The sequence below is a fragment of the Geotrypetes seraphini genome, chromosome 4 (assembly GCF_902459505.1).
Source record: "Geotrypetes seraphini chromosome 4, aGeoSer1.1, whole genome shotgun sequence".
NCBI classification, from domain to species: Eukaryota; Metazoa; Chordata; class Amphibia; order Gymnophiona; family Dermophiidae; genus Geotrypetes; species Geotrypetes seraphini.
The window spans coordinates 75251877-75272760 of record NC_047087.1 but is presented as its reverse complement, the minus strand read 5'-3'; the positions used below and the strand labels follow the sequence as shown (position 1 = coordinate 75272760).

General features: G+C 39.5%; 1 protein-coding gene across 2 annotated transcripts in view; it reads left to right on the top strand.

Annotated features, from left to right (window-relative positions):
* The first annotated feature begins 461 nt into the window (after positions 1 to 461).
* The window catches only part of ZNF654 (zinc finger protein 654), a 43265-nt gene continuing 22842 nt past the window's right edge, over positions 462 to 20884 (top strand). The window contains exons 1-3 of one of the 2 annotated variants that reach the window (XM_033942510.1): positions 462 to 681; positions 7145 to 7290; positions 10901 to 10982. In XM_033942510.1, coding sequence (XP_033798401.1) covers positions 580 to 681; positions 7145 to 7290; positions 10901 to 10982 — 330 coding nt within the window. In that variant the 5' untranslated portion in view covers positions 462 to 579. Of the gene's footprint in view, positions 682 to 7144; positions 7291 to 10900; positions 10983 to 20884 lie in introns of those variants that run through there. The other variant, XM_033942511.1, reaches the window with a different exon arrangement.

Sequence of the window (20884 nt, the reverse complement as noted above, 5' to 3'; positions counted from 1 at the left end):
CGAAAGCCACACTATTTTGAGATGTTTTGCATTGCCTATCAGTTGACATTCCTCTTATTGCTCAGCTATCTTTGGAACCTCAGCGGCCCAGCCAGGACTCCGAAAGGTTTGGATGCAACAAGTCCCAGTGTTCAAGCAGTTAGAAAGAATAACATACTGCAAATCCATGGAAGAAAATCGAAACGAGATGCGTGCACTGCTTGTAGTCTCCTCCCACAGTCAGCTCATAGCATTAAAGGGGTACGTACACATTTCTCTAATTAATGGCATTTGAATACGAGTAGCTCGCCCTTATTTCTACTTCCGCCCTCATCTCCCAGGATGCATCAGGCAGAGTGGCCCCTCGCGCAGAGCGTGTCGCGTATTCTCCAATCAATATTCTTCTCTCCAAAGTCGGCCAATGGTAAATCAAGCGGTGGAGGCAGTGCGGTGGGACTTGGCTTGCCCAGGTACTAGATTGACGGCGTTTCAGACCTATAGCAGTGGAGTAGGGTCAAATGAGGGGGCGGAGCAGGAAGTAGGGACGACTGCTGTCTGGCGGCGGCTAGAAGTGGATACGCGCAGGTCGGCTGGAGCAGCATGGCGGAAGATGAAAGCGACCAGGAATCGGAGCGGCTAGGAGAAGAGCTGGAGGCACTTCTTGGGCTTGGCAGCCGCGAGTATTGCCGCCGTTTCTGCCAGGTGGGTGTGCGGCTGGTACAACTCCGTTAGTTATCGCGGGGCCTGGGCTCCTTCTTCTTCTGCCGCCCCGGTTCTGGTGGAGGTGGGACGGGCCCGCTCAAAAACATCCTCTAAAGTGGCTGAGGGGCCGCCAGAGTTCGACGCCTCTGTTCTCTGCGTTCCTGGCCATTGTGGTTTTGTTATCTCCAGTAGGTGTGGGATAAATTCACTGTTGTTGTAAGGGTTATGCCAGGGGTAAGGAACAAAAGTTGCAGGCTGCGTTATTCAGCTATCAGGGAAATGTCAAACAGAACGTGGTGCAGTGGGAGCAAGGAATCTTTCCCTTTCTTGTTAGTGCATAACTATTTTGTTCATTTAATTAGGGTTTCTTTATTTTCTTTTTTTTTTAGGGGGGGGGAGTGGAAGAAGCTGTCACTGTATCACATTGGTTTCATTGATCAGCTGAGGCGGAAACGTCAGTGAAAGAAGTTAATTTTCTTTGTTTCATATTGTTCACTGTAGTTGTTTACTAACGTTGCTACAATATGTCGGAGGTTTGAGGGTCCTTGAATTTTCTTCTCCAGTAAAAGACAACTTGACATCAACTGAATCCAAGAGCCAATACAGTAGTAATATTTACTGCTTGCCAAAGTTGTCGTTCTAAGCGTACTTAAGATTATTTATTTAAAAATACATTTGTGTTTGAGCAAACTACCAGAATAATATAGTGTAGTTGACACCGAGTATACATTAGCATTCTATAAGAGATCATTTTATAACAAAAAGTGCAGTAATTCAGAGGGTAGTTCTTCATTTCTGGGCCTAAAGTTTTACTTTCAAACCTTTTAAAGATTTCTAAATATGTTTGCATACATCTGTGCAAGTGTTTGGCTGCTCAAGAGTTTTAGGAGCTTCCCAGAATACTCTGTAGACCTTACTCACAAAGTGGACCTTTTTCCAAGCTATGGCAGGGTTATCCAGAAAAACTGTGTGAATTTAAGTTTTTCCCATTAATTTGATCAGAAAATTAAAAAAAAAAGTAAAAGTTTTAAAGCCCATCCTGGGGTTGTTCAAAACTACTGATTATATAAAGCAACATTTTTCTTAAAATTTGCTATTATTTTTGCTTAATGGAGCAAATTTCTTGGAATTATGACTATAACTTTTATGTTTTCACACTCAAAGCATTATTTTATTAAATGAACTTTCAATATCTGCAATTTATTGTGGATAATAACAGAAATTTAACGTACTTCTCTAATAGCTAAACACGTACACTTTGATCATCTACGAATGGTATGCCAAACACTCAAGCATTCACTGGAGAATTCTTTAGATAGCACCTCATTAGGTGCCCTAATTGTAGCTGTCTAGCAACACCTTTTTTATTTTTTAATTGACTTACCCCCCTCCTTTTTTTTTTTTTGCTGAACCACAGTAGCGGTTATTAGCGCAGGGAGCCGCGCTGCTCCTGACGCTCATAGATTTCCTATGAGTGTCAGGAGCAGCGTGGAGCATTCAGCGCAGCTCCCTGTGCTAATAACCACTATCGCAGTTTAATCAGCGTGATAATTGACCAGGACAGTTTTCAGTTAATCAATCAAAAAATAAAACCCCAAAAAAAACAATAATCAATTTAAGAGTTTGGTGCCAAATTCTTAGGACACCTAGCAATACATAAATGTATGCATTCTCTCACACCTAAAGATGCCAAAAAGTAGGCATAGTTACAGGTGGAGAATAGGCATTGTTAGGCATCTGACATAGGTGCTAGGCAATTAGTCGAGTGAAAAGCTGGCCTAATGGAGAAGTGCCTATGATTAGGACGTCCAAGTCTGTTTTGGCATAGCTAGGCATGATTCTATAAACGGCACTTTTTTTTTTTTAATTGACAACTGCACCACTCGTCACTGTTTATACAGTCTGGCCCTCAACTGTCTTCTTGAGATAGGATAAAGCCTGCAAAACTGTTCAACTCCTTGCAACAGGCCCTCACATTGCACTTGGGCCTTGCTGACTATCTCAAGAAGACATTGAATGCTTGAGTGTTTGGAATGCAATTGGTGGATGATTACACCAAAGTGTATGTGTTTAGCTATTAACCCTTTAATTGGCAGATGGTGAAATGGTTGCTTTATGTGACTTGATGTTGAACGAGAGTAGCAGTGCCAAGTAAACAGGCATTTGAAGATGCAGCTCTCCCATAAGAGCCATAGAAGACACATGTTGCTTCTGAGCAACAATGCCAAATAAAGGGTTAATGAATATGTTAAATTTGTTATTTTTCACAAAGTGCAGATGTTGAAGGTTCATATAATGAAATACTGCTAGATTTTTTTTTGCATTAATTGAAATGTCTCTTATCAATGTATCGTTGCTGAGTGTGAAAACATAAATTATAGCTATAATCATTGGCGTAGCGAGAGTGGGTTGCACCATGGGTGGTGGCGACTACTGCTTCTTCCCTGCCACGTGCGCGCACACCTTCCCTATATCTCTTTAACTTCACCAGCATGAGCAGCATTGCCAACCTGCTGCCCGCGCCGGCTTCGGCTCTACTTCTAACATGGTAATACACTGCAACTTTTTCTTGTCCTTCTGTTTTCCTTGATGAGATGGGTAAAAACTATGATTTAGAAGTAAAATCATTTCATAGTATTTAAAGTATTAGGGTGTTACCAGAAACTCAAGACTTGAAAGTAAATACTAGTTCTTTTTGATAGAACATTTACTTCCATTTTGTGCCAAGAAGAAATTATTTATTTAAGGGTCCTTTTACTAAAGCTTAGTGTGTACTAAATGCCGCACATCTAGTTTTGTACCTGTGGGTCACTTAGCATAGGTTGATGTCTGTTAGTGTATGCTAAACTTTAGTAAAAGGGCTTCTTATGGGCCTTTTTACTAAGCAGCACTAAAATGTGGTCTGTGCTATCCCCAGTGTAGGTCTTTTACTTGGACTAAGGCAACTTTTAGCACTGCCAGAAAATGGCCATTTTTATTCTATTTTGGCAATAATGAGCACTTACCAACACCTATGTTGTAGGTGGTAAGGGCTTGCACGATAATGTAGCTGTGCCAAACTGATATTAGTGTAGAACATGTCTACTTTCTGCCCCCACCCCTGGTACTGAAAAATAAAAGGGAAGACTTCCGGGTCAGCTGCGAGCCATGTGTAGGAGCCAATGTTCACGGCTTTGTGAATAGAAACGAGTGTGGCTGGGAGGAGGAGGAGGGAGCCGGCCAGAAGAAGGTAAACACCCGTGGGTGGGAGGCATGAACTTAGGACACAGGATGGCTGGAGGGAGGGAGAAAGGGGCATGTTGGGGCGCAGGAAGGAGAGGGGTGTGTTGGAACACCAAAGGGAGAAGCAGGACTCCAGTTTGTAAGTATGAGTCCTACATAAGTTGGACATTCGTAATCCATGGACTGCCTGTACTCAAGGTGCAGAGGCACTTTGTGTGAAATACACATTTACTTGTATGATATTTTCTGTTTTATTTATTTCCTAATAGAAGTTCCTAATATTCTATGTGCTTTCATGACCACTGCTGCACACTGGCAGAGGGTTTCAATGTATTATCTACATTGACACCTACAGTAAATCCTTTTCTTGGATGGTGGAACATTGCATTGTGTAACTCTAGTATGGATTGGTATTCCCTATGTGCATCACTTTGAACATGTCCACAATAAATTTATTTTGTGGGGGCAGAGTAAGATAGCGAACTCCACATCCACATCATCTCCCTCTCTCTATTTTGATGGGAAAGAGGAAGGGTAGCAGCGAAACAAGTGCTGTAGTCTTTACTGCAATCCTGTTATCTGGTCCTATGGATCACCATGTTTAGCGCTTACTCCTATCTGCGACATTTGATGGCATGTTGCTGGAAGCATCTTTGTGGCCGGTTGTGTAGAGGCATCTCCCTTGGCACATAAGATCTCATTGAGCCTGGGCAAAAGAGAAGCTCCTCCAAACCCAGCTATTGCATGAATGTATACAAGTACGTGTACTCGTCGACTTACGACCTATGCAATTTACGACTGTTCGACTTTATGAAGCGTTTACGACAGTTTCCAGCACTCCCAAATCTCGCTATGCAGCAGTACTACGCAGTGCAAGAGTAAGCTGGCATCAACGGCTGGTCGCCTCTTTTCTGTCGCCGTGTTCCCGCTCGGCAGCTAGTGAGAACATTCGCCTAGACACGAAACTTTTTAGACAAATGCATGAGCTCTGCTAGCCAATGAAATGAATGAACGGGGAAGCTGGTCTCGTGCTGCCGGCTAGTCCGGGAACTTCTTTCAAAGTTTAGAAGGGGCGCAAAGTAGCTTGTTGCTATCACACCCTTCAGTATTTAAAGGATGAGTGAGCTGTTGGTTCAAATCCATTAAACATAATCTAACATAGGCCGACTTGATCAACTTAAGACCTGTCGGTTGGAACCGATTGCAGTTGTAAGTCGACGAGTACCTATATTATAGTTGGATTAATGTTGCCAGAGCAGGTGGTAGTATTAGCTACTGGCTTAGTGGATCAGACCAGGTTGATGGATGGTAGACTCTTCCATTAAGAATTATACTCAGCATGCTCTGGAGCTAGTAAAAGGTGGAACTGTGTCAAGGGTAATTCCTTCAATTCTACTTTTTCTTACTTCAGAGACTTACTACAGTTTCATTAGAACCAATTTGGTTAGCTGTAGAAGAGCTTGGTAATACTTTACAGTATACAGATTTCCTCTCTTGACTGCAGAAGCACAACTAATTTACATCGAGACTAAACTCCTGGAATCAGGATTTGAAACATTAACCCCCCTCTTTTATGAAACTGCGATAGCAGTTTCTAGCACAGAGAGCCGCGCTGAATGGCCCGTGCTGCTCCTGACACTCATAGGAACTCTATGAGCGTCAGGAGCAGCGCGGCTCCCTGTGCTAGAAACTGCTATCACAGTTTTCGTAAAAGAGGCCTAAATCTCATGTAGATTTGCTTGAAATAAAAGTAAAATCTGATTTTCAGCAAAGATCAGCTTTTATGAAGGATAATTATACCCTCTGTATTAAAATTGAAGATTTCAAAAATAATTCATGTAAAAAAAAAAAAAAATCTGCCTTTAACTTTCCTAGTATTCACCTTTCTCCATTGGCATGCAGCCATGTCTTAAATTTAACACTGGAACATTTGACATCTAGTTCATAGGTGGTAAGAGCTCCTGAGTTATCCGTGTGCTAACCAGGTATCATGCAATAATGTAGATGCAGTACCTGATTAGTGCAAGAGAACCCATTCTTTGCCCATTACTTGCCCCCTCAAAAAAAAAAAAAAATTATTTAGTGCGTACTTAGCATGCACACATTCACATCTATAATAATCCATTTTTTTGCTATGTTAGGCATGCCTAATGTAGCTTAGTAAAAGAGCCACAGGTGATGACCAATCATCTCTGAATTCCCCTTCTACCCTTTATACCTTTTCAACCTTTCAGTGCTTTGTCAGCAGTGATTCATACCTTTTGCTTGCATTGGTTCAGAGCCTTCCCTCTGACCTGATACCAGTAATGAAGAAACAGACAGCTATGTCAAAGGGTAGGCTCTGGACCCTTGTGAGCAGTGGGTATGAGTTGCTGCTGACAAAGCACTGCACAGTTGAAAAGATATGGAAGGGGTTAGGAGTGGAGCTCAGAGTTGCCGGAATGCTTGCAGGGGAAGGAAAAGATGTCGGGAGTCTTCAGCTGGCACCGCCAGCCACATCAGAGATGCACCGTTTAGGGGTGGGCCTGTGTCCATCCATGGCTACATCACTGATGCACCCACTGCAGCTACACAAGGGAAAAGGGAGGTGGTGGTAAAATTATTCCTTGTCAGTTGGCCTCCTTTGTTTGGCTGTAATCCAGGCGGGAGTGTGCTATACAGAGGCATGCTTCTGAGTCACTACGCTCCTTAGGGTTCTGTTTGTCTGTGTTGGTACTTTTAGTTTCTGATTACTTGTGGTATTCTGTATTTGAAGAGGAACTAGCTGTGTTGTGCATGTGTGACTGAGGGCAGGTGTTCTGTAGGTGTTTACATGCATTGGTCAATTTCATGTCCCTTATAGGAAGATATATGTTGGCTCTCCTTCAGCCCTTCTGGACCCAAAACAGTCCCCACTTAAAAATTAGTGAAGACCACTGCTAAAGAGGATATTTTGCATCTCATTACTATGGAATCCACAGCAAGTTAAATACTATATTAAAACAAGCTGCTTTTAGGCCCTTTAAGTTGCATTAAGAGGCATATAATGCGGCTTAAATCCATAGCACAGCTTGATAACTTCCCCATTTAGTGTATGGGAACTTAAGTGATGAGTAATATCTCTTCATCTTTTTCCTTGCATCTTTAGTTCTTTGGAGATGAGACACACAAAAAGAAAACAAAATACAGTATTATTAATTTTAAAAAGTACACATGCTATAGCTTTGTAATTGAGAGTATTTTTTTTTTTCTTTTTTCTTAGCTGGTTGAAGACTATACTGGAAGATGGCAGGTTCCTTTACCCCAGCTACAAGTGCTTCAAACTGCTCTCTGTTGCTTTACATCTGCCAGCGTATCATTCCCTGCTGAATGTGAGCACGTACAATATGTTTTGAGTAGACTAGCTTTGTAAGTACAAAGTACATTTTTCCAATTCTTGTGTGAGTTTAGCAGTATTGCCATCATTAGGGTTTGTGCAAGGAGCATCTTTGTAAAATGCCAAAAATAAGTAGCTTTCTTTCTTGGTAATGTTTACATTGTACATACTGCCTCTTTTAAAAAGCCACGCAGCAACAGCCCCGAAGCCTTTTAAATCTCTATGGGCTTCGGGACCATTAGCGCAGGGCAGCTGCTAGTGCGGCTTTGTAAAAGAGGCCCATAGTTTTCAATTAACTCTACATAATTTAGGTTTTAAAAAATATATATATATATATATAATTGTATTTGGGTAAAGCAGGTTATTGAAATAAAGTCTTGAATCTTTCACTGTTCTAAATGTGACTTTTTTTTTTTTTTTAAGATATCACAAATTTTTGTTAATTAAAAAACTTTTCTGCATGGGCAAAATTCCTGTATTCAACAAATGTCTATTGAGATGTGCTTGATTAGCTATCTTGACTCGCTATATGACTGAATAATTTTCTGTAATCGCCTTACTTATGACATCACTGCTTAAGGAAATAAAGTCTCTGCCATAGTTGATTATCAAGGCCATCAATAAATTAAACTCAGCTTGTAGATTCTGCAGGTTACATTTTCAGTAACTCAAAAGAGAGAAATTTAGTGGTGTGCCACTTTCTACAGTGACCATTCATAACACTTAACTACTTCCATTATCAGAAACTGTCCATGTACTACTATTGTGAGAGTTCAATATTCACAGACTTCAAGGAAATTAAATAGAGCAATTAAGAAAAAAGATAAGCCCTGCTGTCAAACTAAGTCCTTAATTTTCGATATTTATTTTTATGCTATTGATCTCCATATGCATTCAGATGCTTTCTGTAGCTCTTGTAATTGGCAGATGTCTTTGGGAAATTTGCCCACTATTGTAAAGTTAACCTGCTAGAATGATGCTTTGGATTGAAACATAGACACATGATGGCAAATAAAAGCTGAATGGCCCATCCAGCCGGCTCCTCCACAGCCTCCACTATCTCCTCTTCTCTCTAAGAGATCCCACATGCCTGTCCCACGCTATCTTGAATTCAGATACAGTCTTTGTCTCCACTGCCTCCACTGAGAGACTATTCCACTCTACCACTCTTTCTGTAAAGAAGTATTTTCTTACATTACTTCTGAGCCTATCACCTCTTAATGTCATCCTGTGCTCTCTCCTTCAACCCCGGAGATATTTAAATGTCTCTAGCATGTTCCCTCTCTCCCATCTTTGTTCTGTCCCCATACAGTTTATAACAAAGGCCACTAACCAATTTTGTAGTAGCTCTCTGGACCGATTCCATTCTGTTATCTTTTTGAAGGTGTGGTCTCCAAAACTGTACACAGTTTTCCAAATGGGGCCTCATGAGAGACTTATACATGGTCGAGTCACATTATAATGACCATCGCCTTCCTCTGACGTCAGGGACGCACAGCTAATGAACAAATGGCAGAGAGTTGCCTTCCATGATGAGTCACATTTTGAGTTCCATCGAATGGATGGACGTTGGCATATCTGACATGAAAATGCCGTGAACAAACACCCAGAAACCACAGCTGGACATACACAAGCTGGTGGTATCAGCGTTATGGTCTGGGGAATGTTTTCTTGGTATGTTCTGGGTTCCTTGATACCTCTAGAGGTTGCTCTCAACCAATATGAGTATCTCTCCATCCTTGCCGATCAAGTACACCTGTACATGTTGACGGTCTTCCCTAAGGCCGATGGGATCTTTCAACAGGAGTGGTTCGCAGAGCATGACCAAGACTTCTAGTTACTTCCCTGGTCTCCGAATTCCTTAGACCTTAACCCAGTAGACCATGTTTGGGACCGCCTTGATCGACATGTTTGACAATTGGATCTACCACCGTGCACCTGTCGGCAACTGTCAGACGCACTGCAGTCTGCATGGTTCCAGATAACCTCTAGCAACCATCCAGCAACTTATTGAGTCACTCACACGATGTCTGGCTGCCGTCCGTGCTACTAGAGGTGGTTATTCTGGATATTAACAGGTGATCATAATAATGTGACTCAACCATGTACTATGGCATTATCACTTCTCTTTTTCTTCTAGCCATTCCTCTCCTTATGAACCCAAGCATCTTCCTGACTTTGACCGTCGCCTTTTCTACCTGTTTTGCCACCCTGAGATCATCAGACACACTCACCTCCAAGTCTTGCTTTTCTTTCTTGCACATAAGTTATTTGCGTCCTATACTATACTATTCTCTGGGATTTTTTTTTCAGCCCAAGTGCATGACCCTGCATTTTTTTGTTTTTAAATCTTAGTTGCTAATTACCGGACCATTTTTCAAGCTTCACCAGATCCTGCCTCATGTTATCCACACCCTCTGGGGTGTCTACCCTATTACAGAGCTTAATATCTTCCACAAAAAACAAACAAACTTTGCCAGACTATCCTTCTGCAATATCCCTTACAAAGATGTTAAATAGAGCCCAAGGACAGTTTCCTGCAACACTCCCCTAACAACATCCTTTTCCTCCAAGCAAACTCCATTTACCACTACCCTTTGTCTTCTTCCACTTAACCAGTTTTTAACCCAGTTTGTCACTTTAGGGTCCATACCGCATGCATTCAGTTTATTTATCAGTCGCCTATGTGATGCAGTGTGACAAGCTTTGCTAAAGTCCAAGTACACTACATCTAGCACCCCTCCCATATCCAACTGTTTGTCACCTAGTCAAAGAAATCGATCAGATTCGTCTGAAAGACCTGCCTCTGGTCCTGCAGTCCATTCTATTCTAGAAATCTCACTATCCTCCACTTGAGGCATTTTCATTAGTTTACTCACTACCAAGGTCAGACTAACTGGCCTGTAATTCTCAACCCCCTCCTTACTTCTGCTCTTATGCAGAGGGACCACATCAGCGCTTCTCCAGTCATCCGGTACCACACTAGACTCTTAAGGAATCATTGAAAAGATGAGACAACAGAGCTGCCAGAACCTCTTGAGTTCCTAGAGCACCCTCGGATGTATCCCATCAGGCCCCATCGCTTTATCTATTTTTAATATAGCTAGCTCCTCACAAACAATCTTCTGAGAATCTTTCCCAATCTACTATACATCAATTTCCATTTGCTTAACCCTTTCAGGACCATAAGGATCGTAGGCCAATTTTTGTGGTTTTGACAACATTTTTATGGTAAAAAGGGCTTGCAGATGCCAAAAAATTGATTTTTTTTTGTGAAATATCATTATTTTTATTTAAAAAATCACACTTCTGGCTAATGGACAGTGTGGCAAGTGAATCTTCTCGTCAATCTGGCAACGACGCTAATGAATGAATGTCGGAACCAGTTTGTTTACATAAAGGCAGTATCATATGGAATCCGTACATATCAAATTTAGAACTGTAGACTATCCCAATCAAAATTTATAGGATTTTAAAGTTATGGGACAAATATGTCTCTTGGTCCTGAAAGGGTTAAGGACTGTATTTTGCTCTGCACTGTTAAATGGTGGACCTGAGTTTGATTTCATATTTTCAGAGTTGGGAACTTAGAGTTTTAATTTTATTTCTGTTTCACTATCTTCTGCTTTGTGTTCTTATTAGGAGTCTCTTTGAGCTGCTTTTATTTTTTGGAAAGGATGAGTTCTATGAGGTTCCTTTGAAAGACATTCTTGGCTCAGTCCAGGTAAGGCTACCTGCTATAATATAAACATTTAGATGCAATGACAGGCCAATGCTGAAAACTTCAGCATTGTACAGAACTGCATTGGGAAATACAGCCAGAAAAACACAGCTAAATAATTTTCCATTGGTCAGCACTAATAGCATGCAAAATTATATGCACACTGTTAGCGTTGAGCATTAGGGAGTTAAAGGGGGGGAACATGCCTGGTGCTTGTGCACAAGAGTTGTGCACAGGCTGCAGGAAAATGTGAAGGTGAAACACACATTTGTACCTGTGTTCTGCTCCTTTAAATATGTGTTCCAATTTTATTCACTTGGAAGACTTATGTTTAAGCTGAAAAAGGTGCCAATAGATTTTGAGAGGCGGAAGCATTGAATGGACCTTTTAGCCAGAGATTTATAAAGATAAGTTAAGAAGTTAGCGATAGTGAAACTGGGGCACTGGGAAGATTCTGTTTCTGGGCAACCTTGTAGTAGCAGGAGCAATGGCCCAGGCAGGAGCCACCAATCATTGCAAGAGCTGCAGTCTTCAAAACACTCCAGCTCCAAGCTGGCAGTAAATTTCCTCTGTTAGGGCATGGGTTTTTTTTGTGCACTGTTTCTCTGAGCATGGGAAAGGAATAGCTAGTGACCTAATTTGCATCTACATTTTAATACTTTGCAGCCACAGAGGGCACTAGCACTGTTTCCTGAACTAGTACCCTCTGAACATTTAGAGTATATGAATGGCAGTGCTGGTCATCGCCTTTAGCACCAGTGTTAAGTTTTGAGCATCCCTTTGTGAGTGTAGGCACTGATTTGCTAACTTGTTCTGTTTGTAAGAGACTTGTAATGAGTGAGAAAAGCAATGTCTAGAGTCCTTTTGTGTTTTTGTTTCAAACATTTTAATTTTTAAGTCTTTTGGAATGCAAAATGTATAATGAGAGCAGCTTTAAATTGTATTGGATTGTTTATCAGCTTTCTCTCAAACCCTTTCATCCTTTTTGTATCTCATTACACCTGAAAATGAACAATTTTGCTATAATGAACAAATCAGTTTGCATTCTTAGTTTATTCTGCACTGCCTTAAGAGAGCTCTGGAATGTTAGTCACAAATGTACTGTTAGTTCAATTAAAAGGACACACCACCTACTTCTTCATTCTATTGCAAAGACATAGGATTTTGTCCTGAAATTGTTGTTGTTCTCCTTTAGTCGCAAACTTTGCAGACTAACTTTGCCACTCGTATCTTTCAACTCTTCCCCTTTACCAGTGTAAAATAGCTGTCTTCAGTTTTTTCTTCAAGCGAACTGAGAAGGTGTGTTCTGATCTGCTCTATTTCTTTTTATTATTTTAGGGAATTTTTGTCCGTTGGTTCTTTTTTTCTGCATGGCTTTGGTGCCCAGAGGTCTCCTTCTTGAGGTTACTCCACTAGCAAAAGGATGCAGACCCATGAGGGTGGGCTGCTTCTCATAGGCTAATCCCTTGTAGTACTTGTGGAGCCAGCCTGCTTTTTAATCCATCAAAAGCTCGGGTTCTGTACCCCTGGGAGCTTGCTCTCGTGAGGCTTGAGTGCAGGCTGTGGGGCCCCTGTGTAACAAACCTTTGGTTATCAGGAAGCCAGCTGCATATCATCTCCACCCAACACACTGCGTGGATTTTCAGGGGTCGGGGTCCTCTGTCAGAGCTCTCCTTACCTGAAGACTTCCAGTGGTGGATTTGTTTCTAGCAATTTTTGAGGTAGAAATCCTTTCCCTGCAGGCAGGTTGTTACAAGCTGATAGACAGGCACCAGAGAAGCCACAATGAGTACTCCCATTCTCTATGGGGAAAATCAGGGGGGGAGGGGAATCATAAAAGGATAGAACCGAGGGTTTCTAGCATTAGGTTTAGGTTTCCCCTCCTCTAAAACACCCTTTTCTGAGTTTCAAGTGTTTCAGGAAAGCTCTCGCAGGCCATTTTTGTTGCAATTTTACTGGCGGTAGCCATCTTGGATTTTTATCGATATTTTTTTTCCAAAAGCTTCTATCTGCCTCAAAACCTCTCGTTTTGACCAGGGATCACCTATAATGGATTCCCTAGGCCAATCTGCCCCTGTTTCAGGCTGTATGTGAAGAGTTCTACTTCACTCCCTGGAAAGGACCAATGATTCACGTCTCTCTACCCATCTTTTTGTGATGACCAGCCTATCAAGACAAGGCAGGCCAGCCTCCAAGCCTTCAATTGCCAGATGGTTTTGCATGGCAATTTCTTCTTCATATATTGCCTGCGGAAAACCAACCTATCTATCACAGCATACCATACAGTTTTTTATACTCTGCAAATGTCATCAAGGATTCATTGCGACCTACATTAAGATTAAGTTTCCAAGTTTGTCACTTGATATACCGTCTATAAATGGATAACAAAATGGTTTACAATAATATATTGCATAAAAAATATCAAATAAAAGTTGAAAATAAATAACAGTAGGTAATGAACAATAGAATACATACTGGATCCAATGGAAGGGAAGGGGAGACTATTAAGTACATCAAGATTGAAAATAAAATAAGTGGTTGCTCTGGAATCATTTGTATTCCTTTGCTGAAGAGATGGCATATCCTGCATAGGAAGTGTCATCTCGGGAGCTAAAAGCATCTTTGACCAGGAAAGTTTTGATTTGAATTTATCTAGGGAGGATTCAAGTCTAATGGTGGGCATTCCAGAGAGAGGGGGCTGTGACTGAGAAAATGGCTTTGCGGGTTGTGTTATAAAATATCTCGTGGTTGGATGGGATCGTTAGTAAATTTTGGTTATTGGATTGGAGCGAGTGTGAGGGAGTGTAGAGAAATAAATATTTGTCAATGAAAGCAGGGGTATTTGTGTGTGTGTGTATGTGGTTTTGAAAGTAAATAGAAGAATTTTATATGCTGCACGATGTGTAATGGGCAACCAGTGAGCATCACTGAGAAGGGGTAATGTTGAAAAGAAAAGCGAAGTATAATGGCAAGTGTAACATATTAGAAGATAAATCACAAATTAAGAAAAGGATTGCACGAAGGAACAGGTAGCGCTCCTTAAGTGCACGCCTTTGCGGTGTGTGCTGCAGGAAATTTTAAAGGAGGTTGCTACCGGTGATGGTTCCGGGGGTGTAGTCGATCTTCAAGGAGAGAACTTAGCCTAGGAAGATTACAAAATCAACAAAATAACTAAAGTGAACAAAATATAGAGTAATAACAGAACATGAAATAATAACAATTTCCAAAATGAAGAATAGAAGATTCAATATAGATGTAATTGCAAAGTGTAGATGAGAAGGCTATAAAGCAGTGAGAACACACAGCTAGTGAGTATGCAGTGATATGAAGCAGGGTGATGTGCACCTCAGGAAACGGGAAATTTAAAGGGGTTTGCTACCAGTGATGTTTCCAGGGCAGAGTCGTTTGTGGCAGCAATCTTCAGGGAGAGAACTTAGCCGGTGATGTTTCCGGGACCGAAGCGGTAACGATCTTCAGGGAGAGAACTTAGCCGGTGATGTTTCTGGGTGCGGAGTCGTTTGTGCCGCCACTTCATATGGCAGTTACATCAAGAATTACAATAATATTGAGTTTAAGTCTTGGGGATTATAGAAGTGTTGCTGCTTCCAGGACAGAGTCCAGGCTGTTCCACCCAATGAAATCTGTAGAGCAGCTACTTGGTCTACTCTCCATATCTTTTACAAGCTTCTACAGAGTGGATGTGGTGGCCTGGGAAGATGCTGCATTTGGGTCCTTGGTGCTGCGTGCAGGCTCATCTGTCCTTCCCTTCAGTACAGAATCCTATGTCTTTGCAACAGAATGGAAGATTAGGTTCTTATCTCGTTAATCTTCTTTCTGTTATAAGACATAGGATTTTGTATGGTCCGCCCTGTGCAGCATTATGATTTGCCTGTTTACTGCCTCAGATGTTGCTGGGGTCCATCATGGGACTAGTTCTGTAATTTGAATGAGTATGAAAAAAAAGAAAGAAAACAAAATAGAATAACACTATTTTTCTTGACCCTTGGTGTTTTTTTATGCGATAGTGCTAGTTGCAAATAACAGGTTGGTTCCTGCATTCTCCTAAATTACGAGTTCATGGTAATTATTGTTCTTTTGTCATGAGTTACAGAACAGAATAGAAATGTAGTTTGTTTCCAGAGAAGTTCCCCCATTCTTCTCCTTCTCTTTTCTTCTGTTTCAGTGCAGTTCAATTGCTTTGATATTAACTGAAGAGGGAGCTGTTCTCCACTGGTGAAGGGGAGGAATTGAAAAATACGAGTGGCATCCTTCTGCAAAGTTTGCGACTAAAGTAGGACAACAGCTTCAGTACAGCATTCTGTGTCTTAGAAAGAATATTACAGAGGTAAGAACCTAATCTCTCATTATTTATCTTTTGTATCATATGTAAATATTATATTGAGGTTGGAATCTTGATTTAAAGTAAAAAATAATTTATTTTTTTAATAATTCAATGAAACTGGGGGATGGGCCAGAACCATTTTTTTTTTTTTTTAATTCTTTATTCATTTTTAAACTTTCAACAAGTGTACAATATAAGTAATACATAGATTTACTAACATCACTTGATAAATCTAACAAGATAATAACAAATGTATATATATCTAAACCCTTCTTCCCCCCTCCCTTTCCATACAATTACTTAATTGAATCAATCTTTTTCATAGTTCTTTTTACATTTTTCATCATTTATACAAACCTTCCCCTTTCCCCTCCAATCATAAATAATGTTAAGAAAATGGTGTTTATTCATTACAAAAAAATGTCAATGGCCCCCATATTTCATTAAACCTTTTATAATTTCCATTTTGTATTGCTATTGAATGTTCCATTCTATATAGATGACAAAGTGAATTCCACCAGAAATTAAAATTAAGTCTAGTGTGATCTTTCCAATTGGCAGTAATATGTTGCATGGCAACTCCTGTCATAATCAATAAAAGTTTGTTATTACTTGCCGATATCTGACTCTTTTTTTCTCATAGACATGCCAAATATCACAGTATCATAAGTTAATGCTACAGGATTTTATAATAAAGAATTTATTTGATCCCAGATCGAATTCCAAAAGGCTAATATATAGGGACAGAAAAATAAAAGATGATCCAAAGTCCCTACATCAAGCTTACAATGCCAGCATCTATTAGACAATGAACTATTTAATTTTTGTAATCTAACATGGGTCCAAAATGCTCTATGCAAAAGAAAAAACCAAGTTTGTCTCATAGACGCTGACAGTGTACATCTTATTCTCCAAGACCAAATTTGTTGCCATTGAGATGCTGAAATTTGATGCCTAATCTCAATGCTCCAAATATCCCTAAGACCATTTTTAGGTTTTTTATTAACCAATTCACTAATAACTTTATACCACTGTGCGGCCTGGTGACCCAGAAAATCTGCCTGGAAGCATAAAAATTCCATGCTATATTGAGAATTTAGAGTTTTCCATTCAGGGAACCCTGCCTGAATGGCCTGATTCAATTGCAACCATTTATAAAATTGTGATTTATTCAGTCCAAATTTATTTTGCAATTGTGTAAACTCAAGCATATTTCCATTTGAAATAACATCATTTAAAGTTCGTATTCCTGCATTTAACCAATGCCTCCAGACAATCTTAGATCCGCCAATTTTAATCTTGGAGTTTAGCCATATAGATTGATTTGTTGATTTATTAATAGGAATTTCAGTTAAATTACTTACATACCTCAGAGTTTTCCATGTATCTAATAAAAGTTTATTTTCTTTATACAATCTGGGCATCTTGATACTGAGAATGTGACAAAGATGTAAAGGAGACAGGAGTCGCCATTCCAAGTATAACCAATCTGGATTGTATTCAATGAGATCTGGGAGGACCCAATATATACCTTGACGTAAAATATAGGCCTGATGATACCTATAAAAATTTGGGAAATTTACCCCCACCTCCTTAATTGATTTCTGTAAAGATACCAAAGCAATTCTAGGTGTTTTGCCAAGCCAAACAAACTTAATAATTATTGCATTCAGTTTTTTATAAAAAGAGTTCTGAAAAAATACCGGAATCATACACATTTGATAGCAAACCACAGGCAATATCATCATTTTTATGGTTTGAACTCTCCCCCACCAAGATATATGTAACGGATTCCATTCACATAATTCCGAAACCTTTTTTAATAAAAGTTTTTCATTTTCTTTTACTGTATCCTCTATTGAATTTTTAATCCAAATTCCTAAATATTTTAATCCATCCTCTTTCCAAACAAAAGGAAATGAATCAAACATAGATTTTATGCAATGCACATTAAGCGAAAGAATTTCAGATTTATTCCAATTGATTTTATATCCTGAAAACATTCCAAATCTTTCAATCAATTCTAACAAACATGGTATAGTTGAACCTGGATTGCGCAAATATAATAAAATATCATCCGCATAAGCAGATAATTTGTATTCCCATTCTTTCAGGGGAATACCCTGTATCCCCTTTGTCTGATTAATAGCTATCAATAAGGGTTCTAAAACAATATCAAACAGCAAAGGAGATAATGGACATCCTTGTCTAACTACTCTATGTAATTTAAAACTCTCAGATAAATTATTATTAATGTATATTCTTGCCATAGGGGAGCTATACAGAGTTTTGATCATTTGAACAAAACCAGGACCTATACCAAACCAATCCAAAGCCTGATACATGAATGACCATTCTACCCTATCAAAAGCTTTTTCTGCATCTAATGAAAGAGCAAAAGCTGGTTCATTCATCATTTTAGTTAGATTTAAAGTATGAAACGTCAGTCTTGTATTGTTAGAAGAATGTTTGTTAGCAACGAAACCCGTTTGATGTACATCAATTATGTAAGGGAGAGCCTTTGCCAATCTTAATGCCAGAGCCTTAGCCAATAATTTTCCATCCACATTAATTAATGATATTGGCCTGTAATTTGAAACCATAGTGGGATCTTTATTTGGCTTTGGCAAAACAATCACCACAGATTCTGCCATAGTACTTTTAATACAACCTTTATTAAGTTGAAACTGATATAAATTTAGTAAATAGGGTAATAAAGAATTTTGAAATGTTTTATAGAATTCCACAGTAAAACCATCCCCACCTGGAGCGGATCCAACTCTAAGAGACTTCAATGTTGTTTCTAATTCTTTTAATGATATAGGTTCTTCTAAACTTCTTTTTATATGATCAGGAAGTTTTGGACCCTCAAGAAGATTTAAAAATTCCATACCTTTTTGAACTTTATCAACAGAAGACTCGGAAGAATACAACTCTTTGTAAAAAGCCAAAAATTGATTTAAAATGTTACTAGTTTGATTATGCGTATTTCCTTTCTCATCTTTTATTGCAATTATTTTTATTCTTCTCTTTTTTGCTTTAAGATAATTTGCAAGTAAACTTCCTGCCTTATTAGATTTTCCATAATACAAGGTTTGCAGAGAAAACAAATCTTTCCTTGCCATTTTTGAAGAAATTTCATTATATTTACCTTTAGCCTTTAATAAAGTTTGCAAATTTTCGTGATTCCATTCATCTATTAATTTGGATTCCAGCAATTTAATTTCTTTTTCCAAATCTGAAAATTGTTTAATAAGTTGTTTTTTAATATACGCAGAATAAGAAATAATATTACCTCTTATAGTAGCTTTAAATGCATCCCATAAAATTTCCGCATTAATATCTGCTGAAGTAGGGGGCGCTAGTGAGCCTTGGAAGTTATGGCTGCTTGAGCGAATCGCTCCCGCGTGAGGATCACTGAAAGACCCGATATCAACTTTTTCAACTGCGCTTTCTAACACTCAGCGCGATATTCAATTACCGGATCGAAATGGCTTCGGGCAAAACCGGAAAACGGAGGAGTTTGGAGCCGGTTTCTCCCTCCAAACCCCCGTTGAAGATCGATGACATCACCGCGGCCTCCCTGCTGGAGGAAATTCGCGCGCTGCGCTCCCTCATGGCTGAGAACAAATCGGCCACGGATGAAATCCTGTCGGAGATCTCAACATTTAAAGCTGAGCTGCCTGACTTAAATGTTCGAATGGACACAGTTGAGACTAAAGTGGATGTTAATGCAGAAAATATCAAAACGCTACAAAGGCAGGTAAAGAAGATAGCTCTACTTGAAAATGATTTGGCAGACCAAAGCAATCGATCATGGAGGAGCAATTTTAGAATACTGGGGATTCCTGAAGCTCGTGAGGGGAGAGATCTAATCAAATTCCTTGAAGATAACATCCCTAAGATTCTCAACTTGAATTTCTCTCACCCGATGGAAATAGAAAGGGCGCACCGCGTCCCATCACAGATGCCCACGGTGTCTGGAAAATATCCAAGACCGGTGATTGTCCGTCTGTTACGCTATCCACAAGTGCTTGAGATAATGCAGCAAGCACGCATCCAAGCTCCTCTCAAGTTTGAAAGCCATTCTCTTCTGATTGTGCCGGATCTTTGCAAGCAGACTGCCAAAGCTAGGAAACAATTGCTAGAATATTGACCACGTCTGAAACAACTTGGTGCCAAATTCGGGATGCTATACCCAGCTAAACTTCGGGTTACCTTAAACAACTGCACTAAAGACTTTACACACCCTCATGAGCTGGCTGACTACCTGGAAAATCTGGTGCCTAGTTCTATTGATGCCACTTAATATAGTGCTTTCTTTTAGCAACTACATGATTTATGCTATTATTTTGCATTCACTGTTAATGCCTATGATGTGACTGAATGCCTTTTCTGATGATTAAACGAGTTACTGTTCTGTTGATAACTTGTTATTTTACTATATACTGATGTTTAAGCTGTTCCCTTACGTGGGATATATTTGTTCCTCCTCTCTTCACAAGTTCACTATCCCATGGTTAACTTCCTCATGGATAGCGAGATGACTTTTCTACGTATGTATGTTATATTTTTGACAGTCATTTGCATTTCACAGTTATATTTTTCTTTCCTAGTATGCTGCAGCATGATTTACAGTTCCAGCCTGTTATTATTATGGTATTTCATATGCCCTTACACTGTTTAACTCTTAATGTTAAAGGATTGAATAACCCTATCAAAAAGAAGAAAATACATGCTTATTTATCTAGATTTCAGGCAGATGTCATTTGCTTGCAGGAAACACACCTTACTGAATCAGAAGCTAAAAACTGGTTCTTTCCTTGGGCATTTCCTGTTATATGTTCTCCTGCTATAGGGAAAAAAAATGGTGTGATGATGTTTGTTAGGAAGAGATCTGACATCTCAATTGTGTCACACCGTACTGATTCTGATGGCAGATGGATTCAGGTGGTACTTGATATTGCTGATTTCAAGCTCATGTTCCTAAATGTTTATGGTCCCAATATTGATGATGTATCTTATTATGATGATTTAGCTGACATATTGAATACGCATAGGGACTGTCACTGTATTATAGGAGGTGACTTTAATGTTATACAAGACCCCTTGAAAGATAGGAAATCCAATATGCCATATAGAAAGTCCAAAAATTGGTTTTTATTGCAGGATATCATTTCACAATTTCAACTACTTGACCCCTGGAGGATTACTCATCTAGATGACATTGAATCCACTTTCTTCTCTACGCCCCATAATTCCTACTCAAGATTAGACTATTTTTTAGTGAGTCCTTCACTGATGAAATTTATAGAATCTGCTAACATTAAGGAAATTAGCGTATCAGACCATGCACTGGTACAACTTAAATTCTTAGAGTTTGGTGTCAAAGCCTTTTCTTCGAGTCCCTGGCGATTTAACAACACTCTTCTACAAGACCCTGCCTTTATTGAATATCTATCCAAGGCAATTGAAGAATTCTTTACCTTTAATGTTTCTACTGAATCCAACTGGTCCTATATTTGGGATGCATTCAAAGCTTATGTAAGGGGGCTGGTTATCT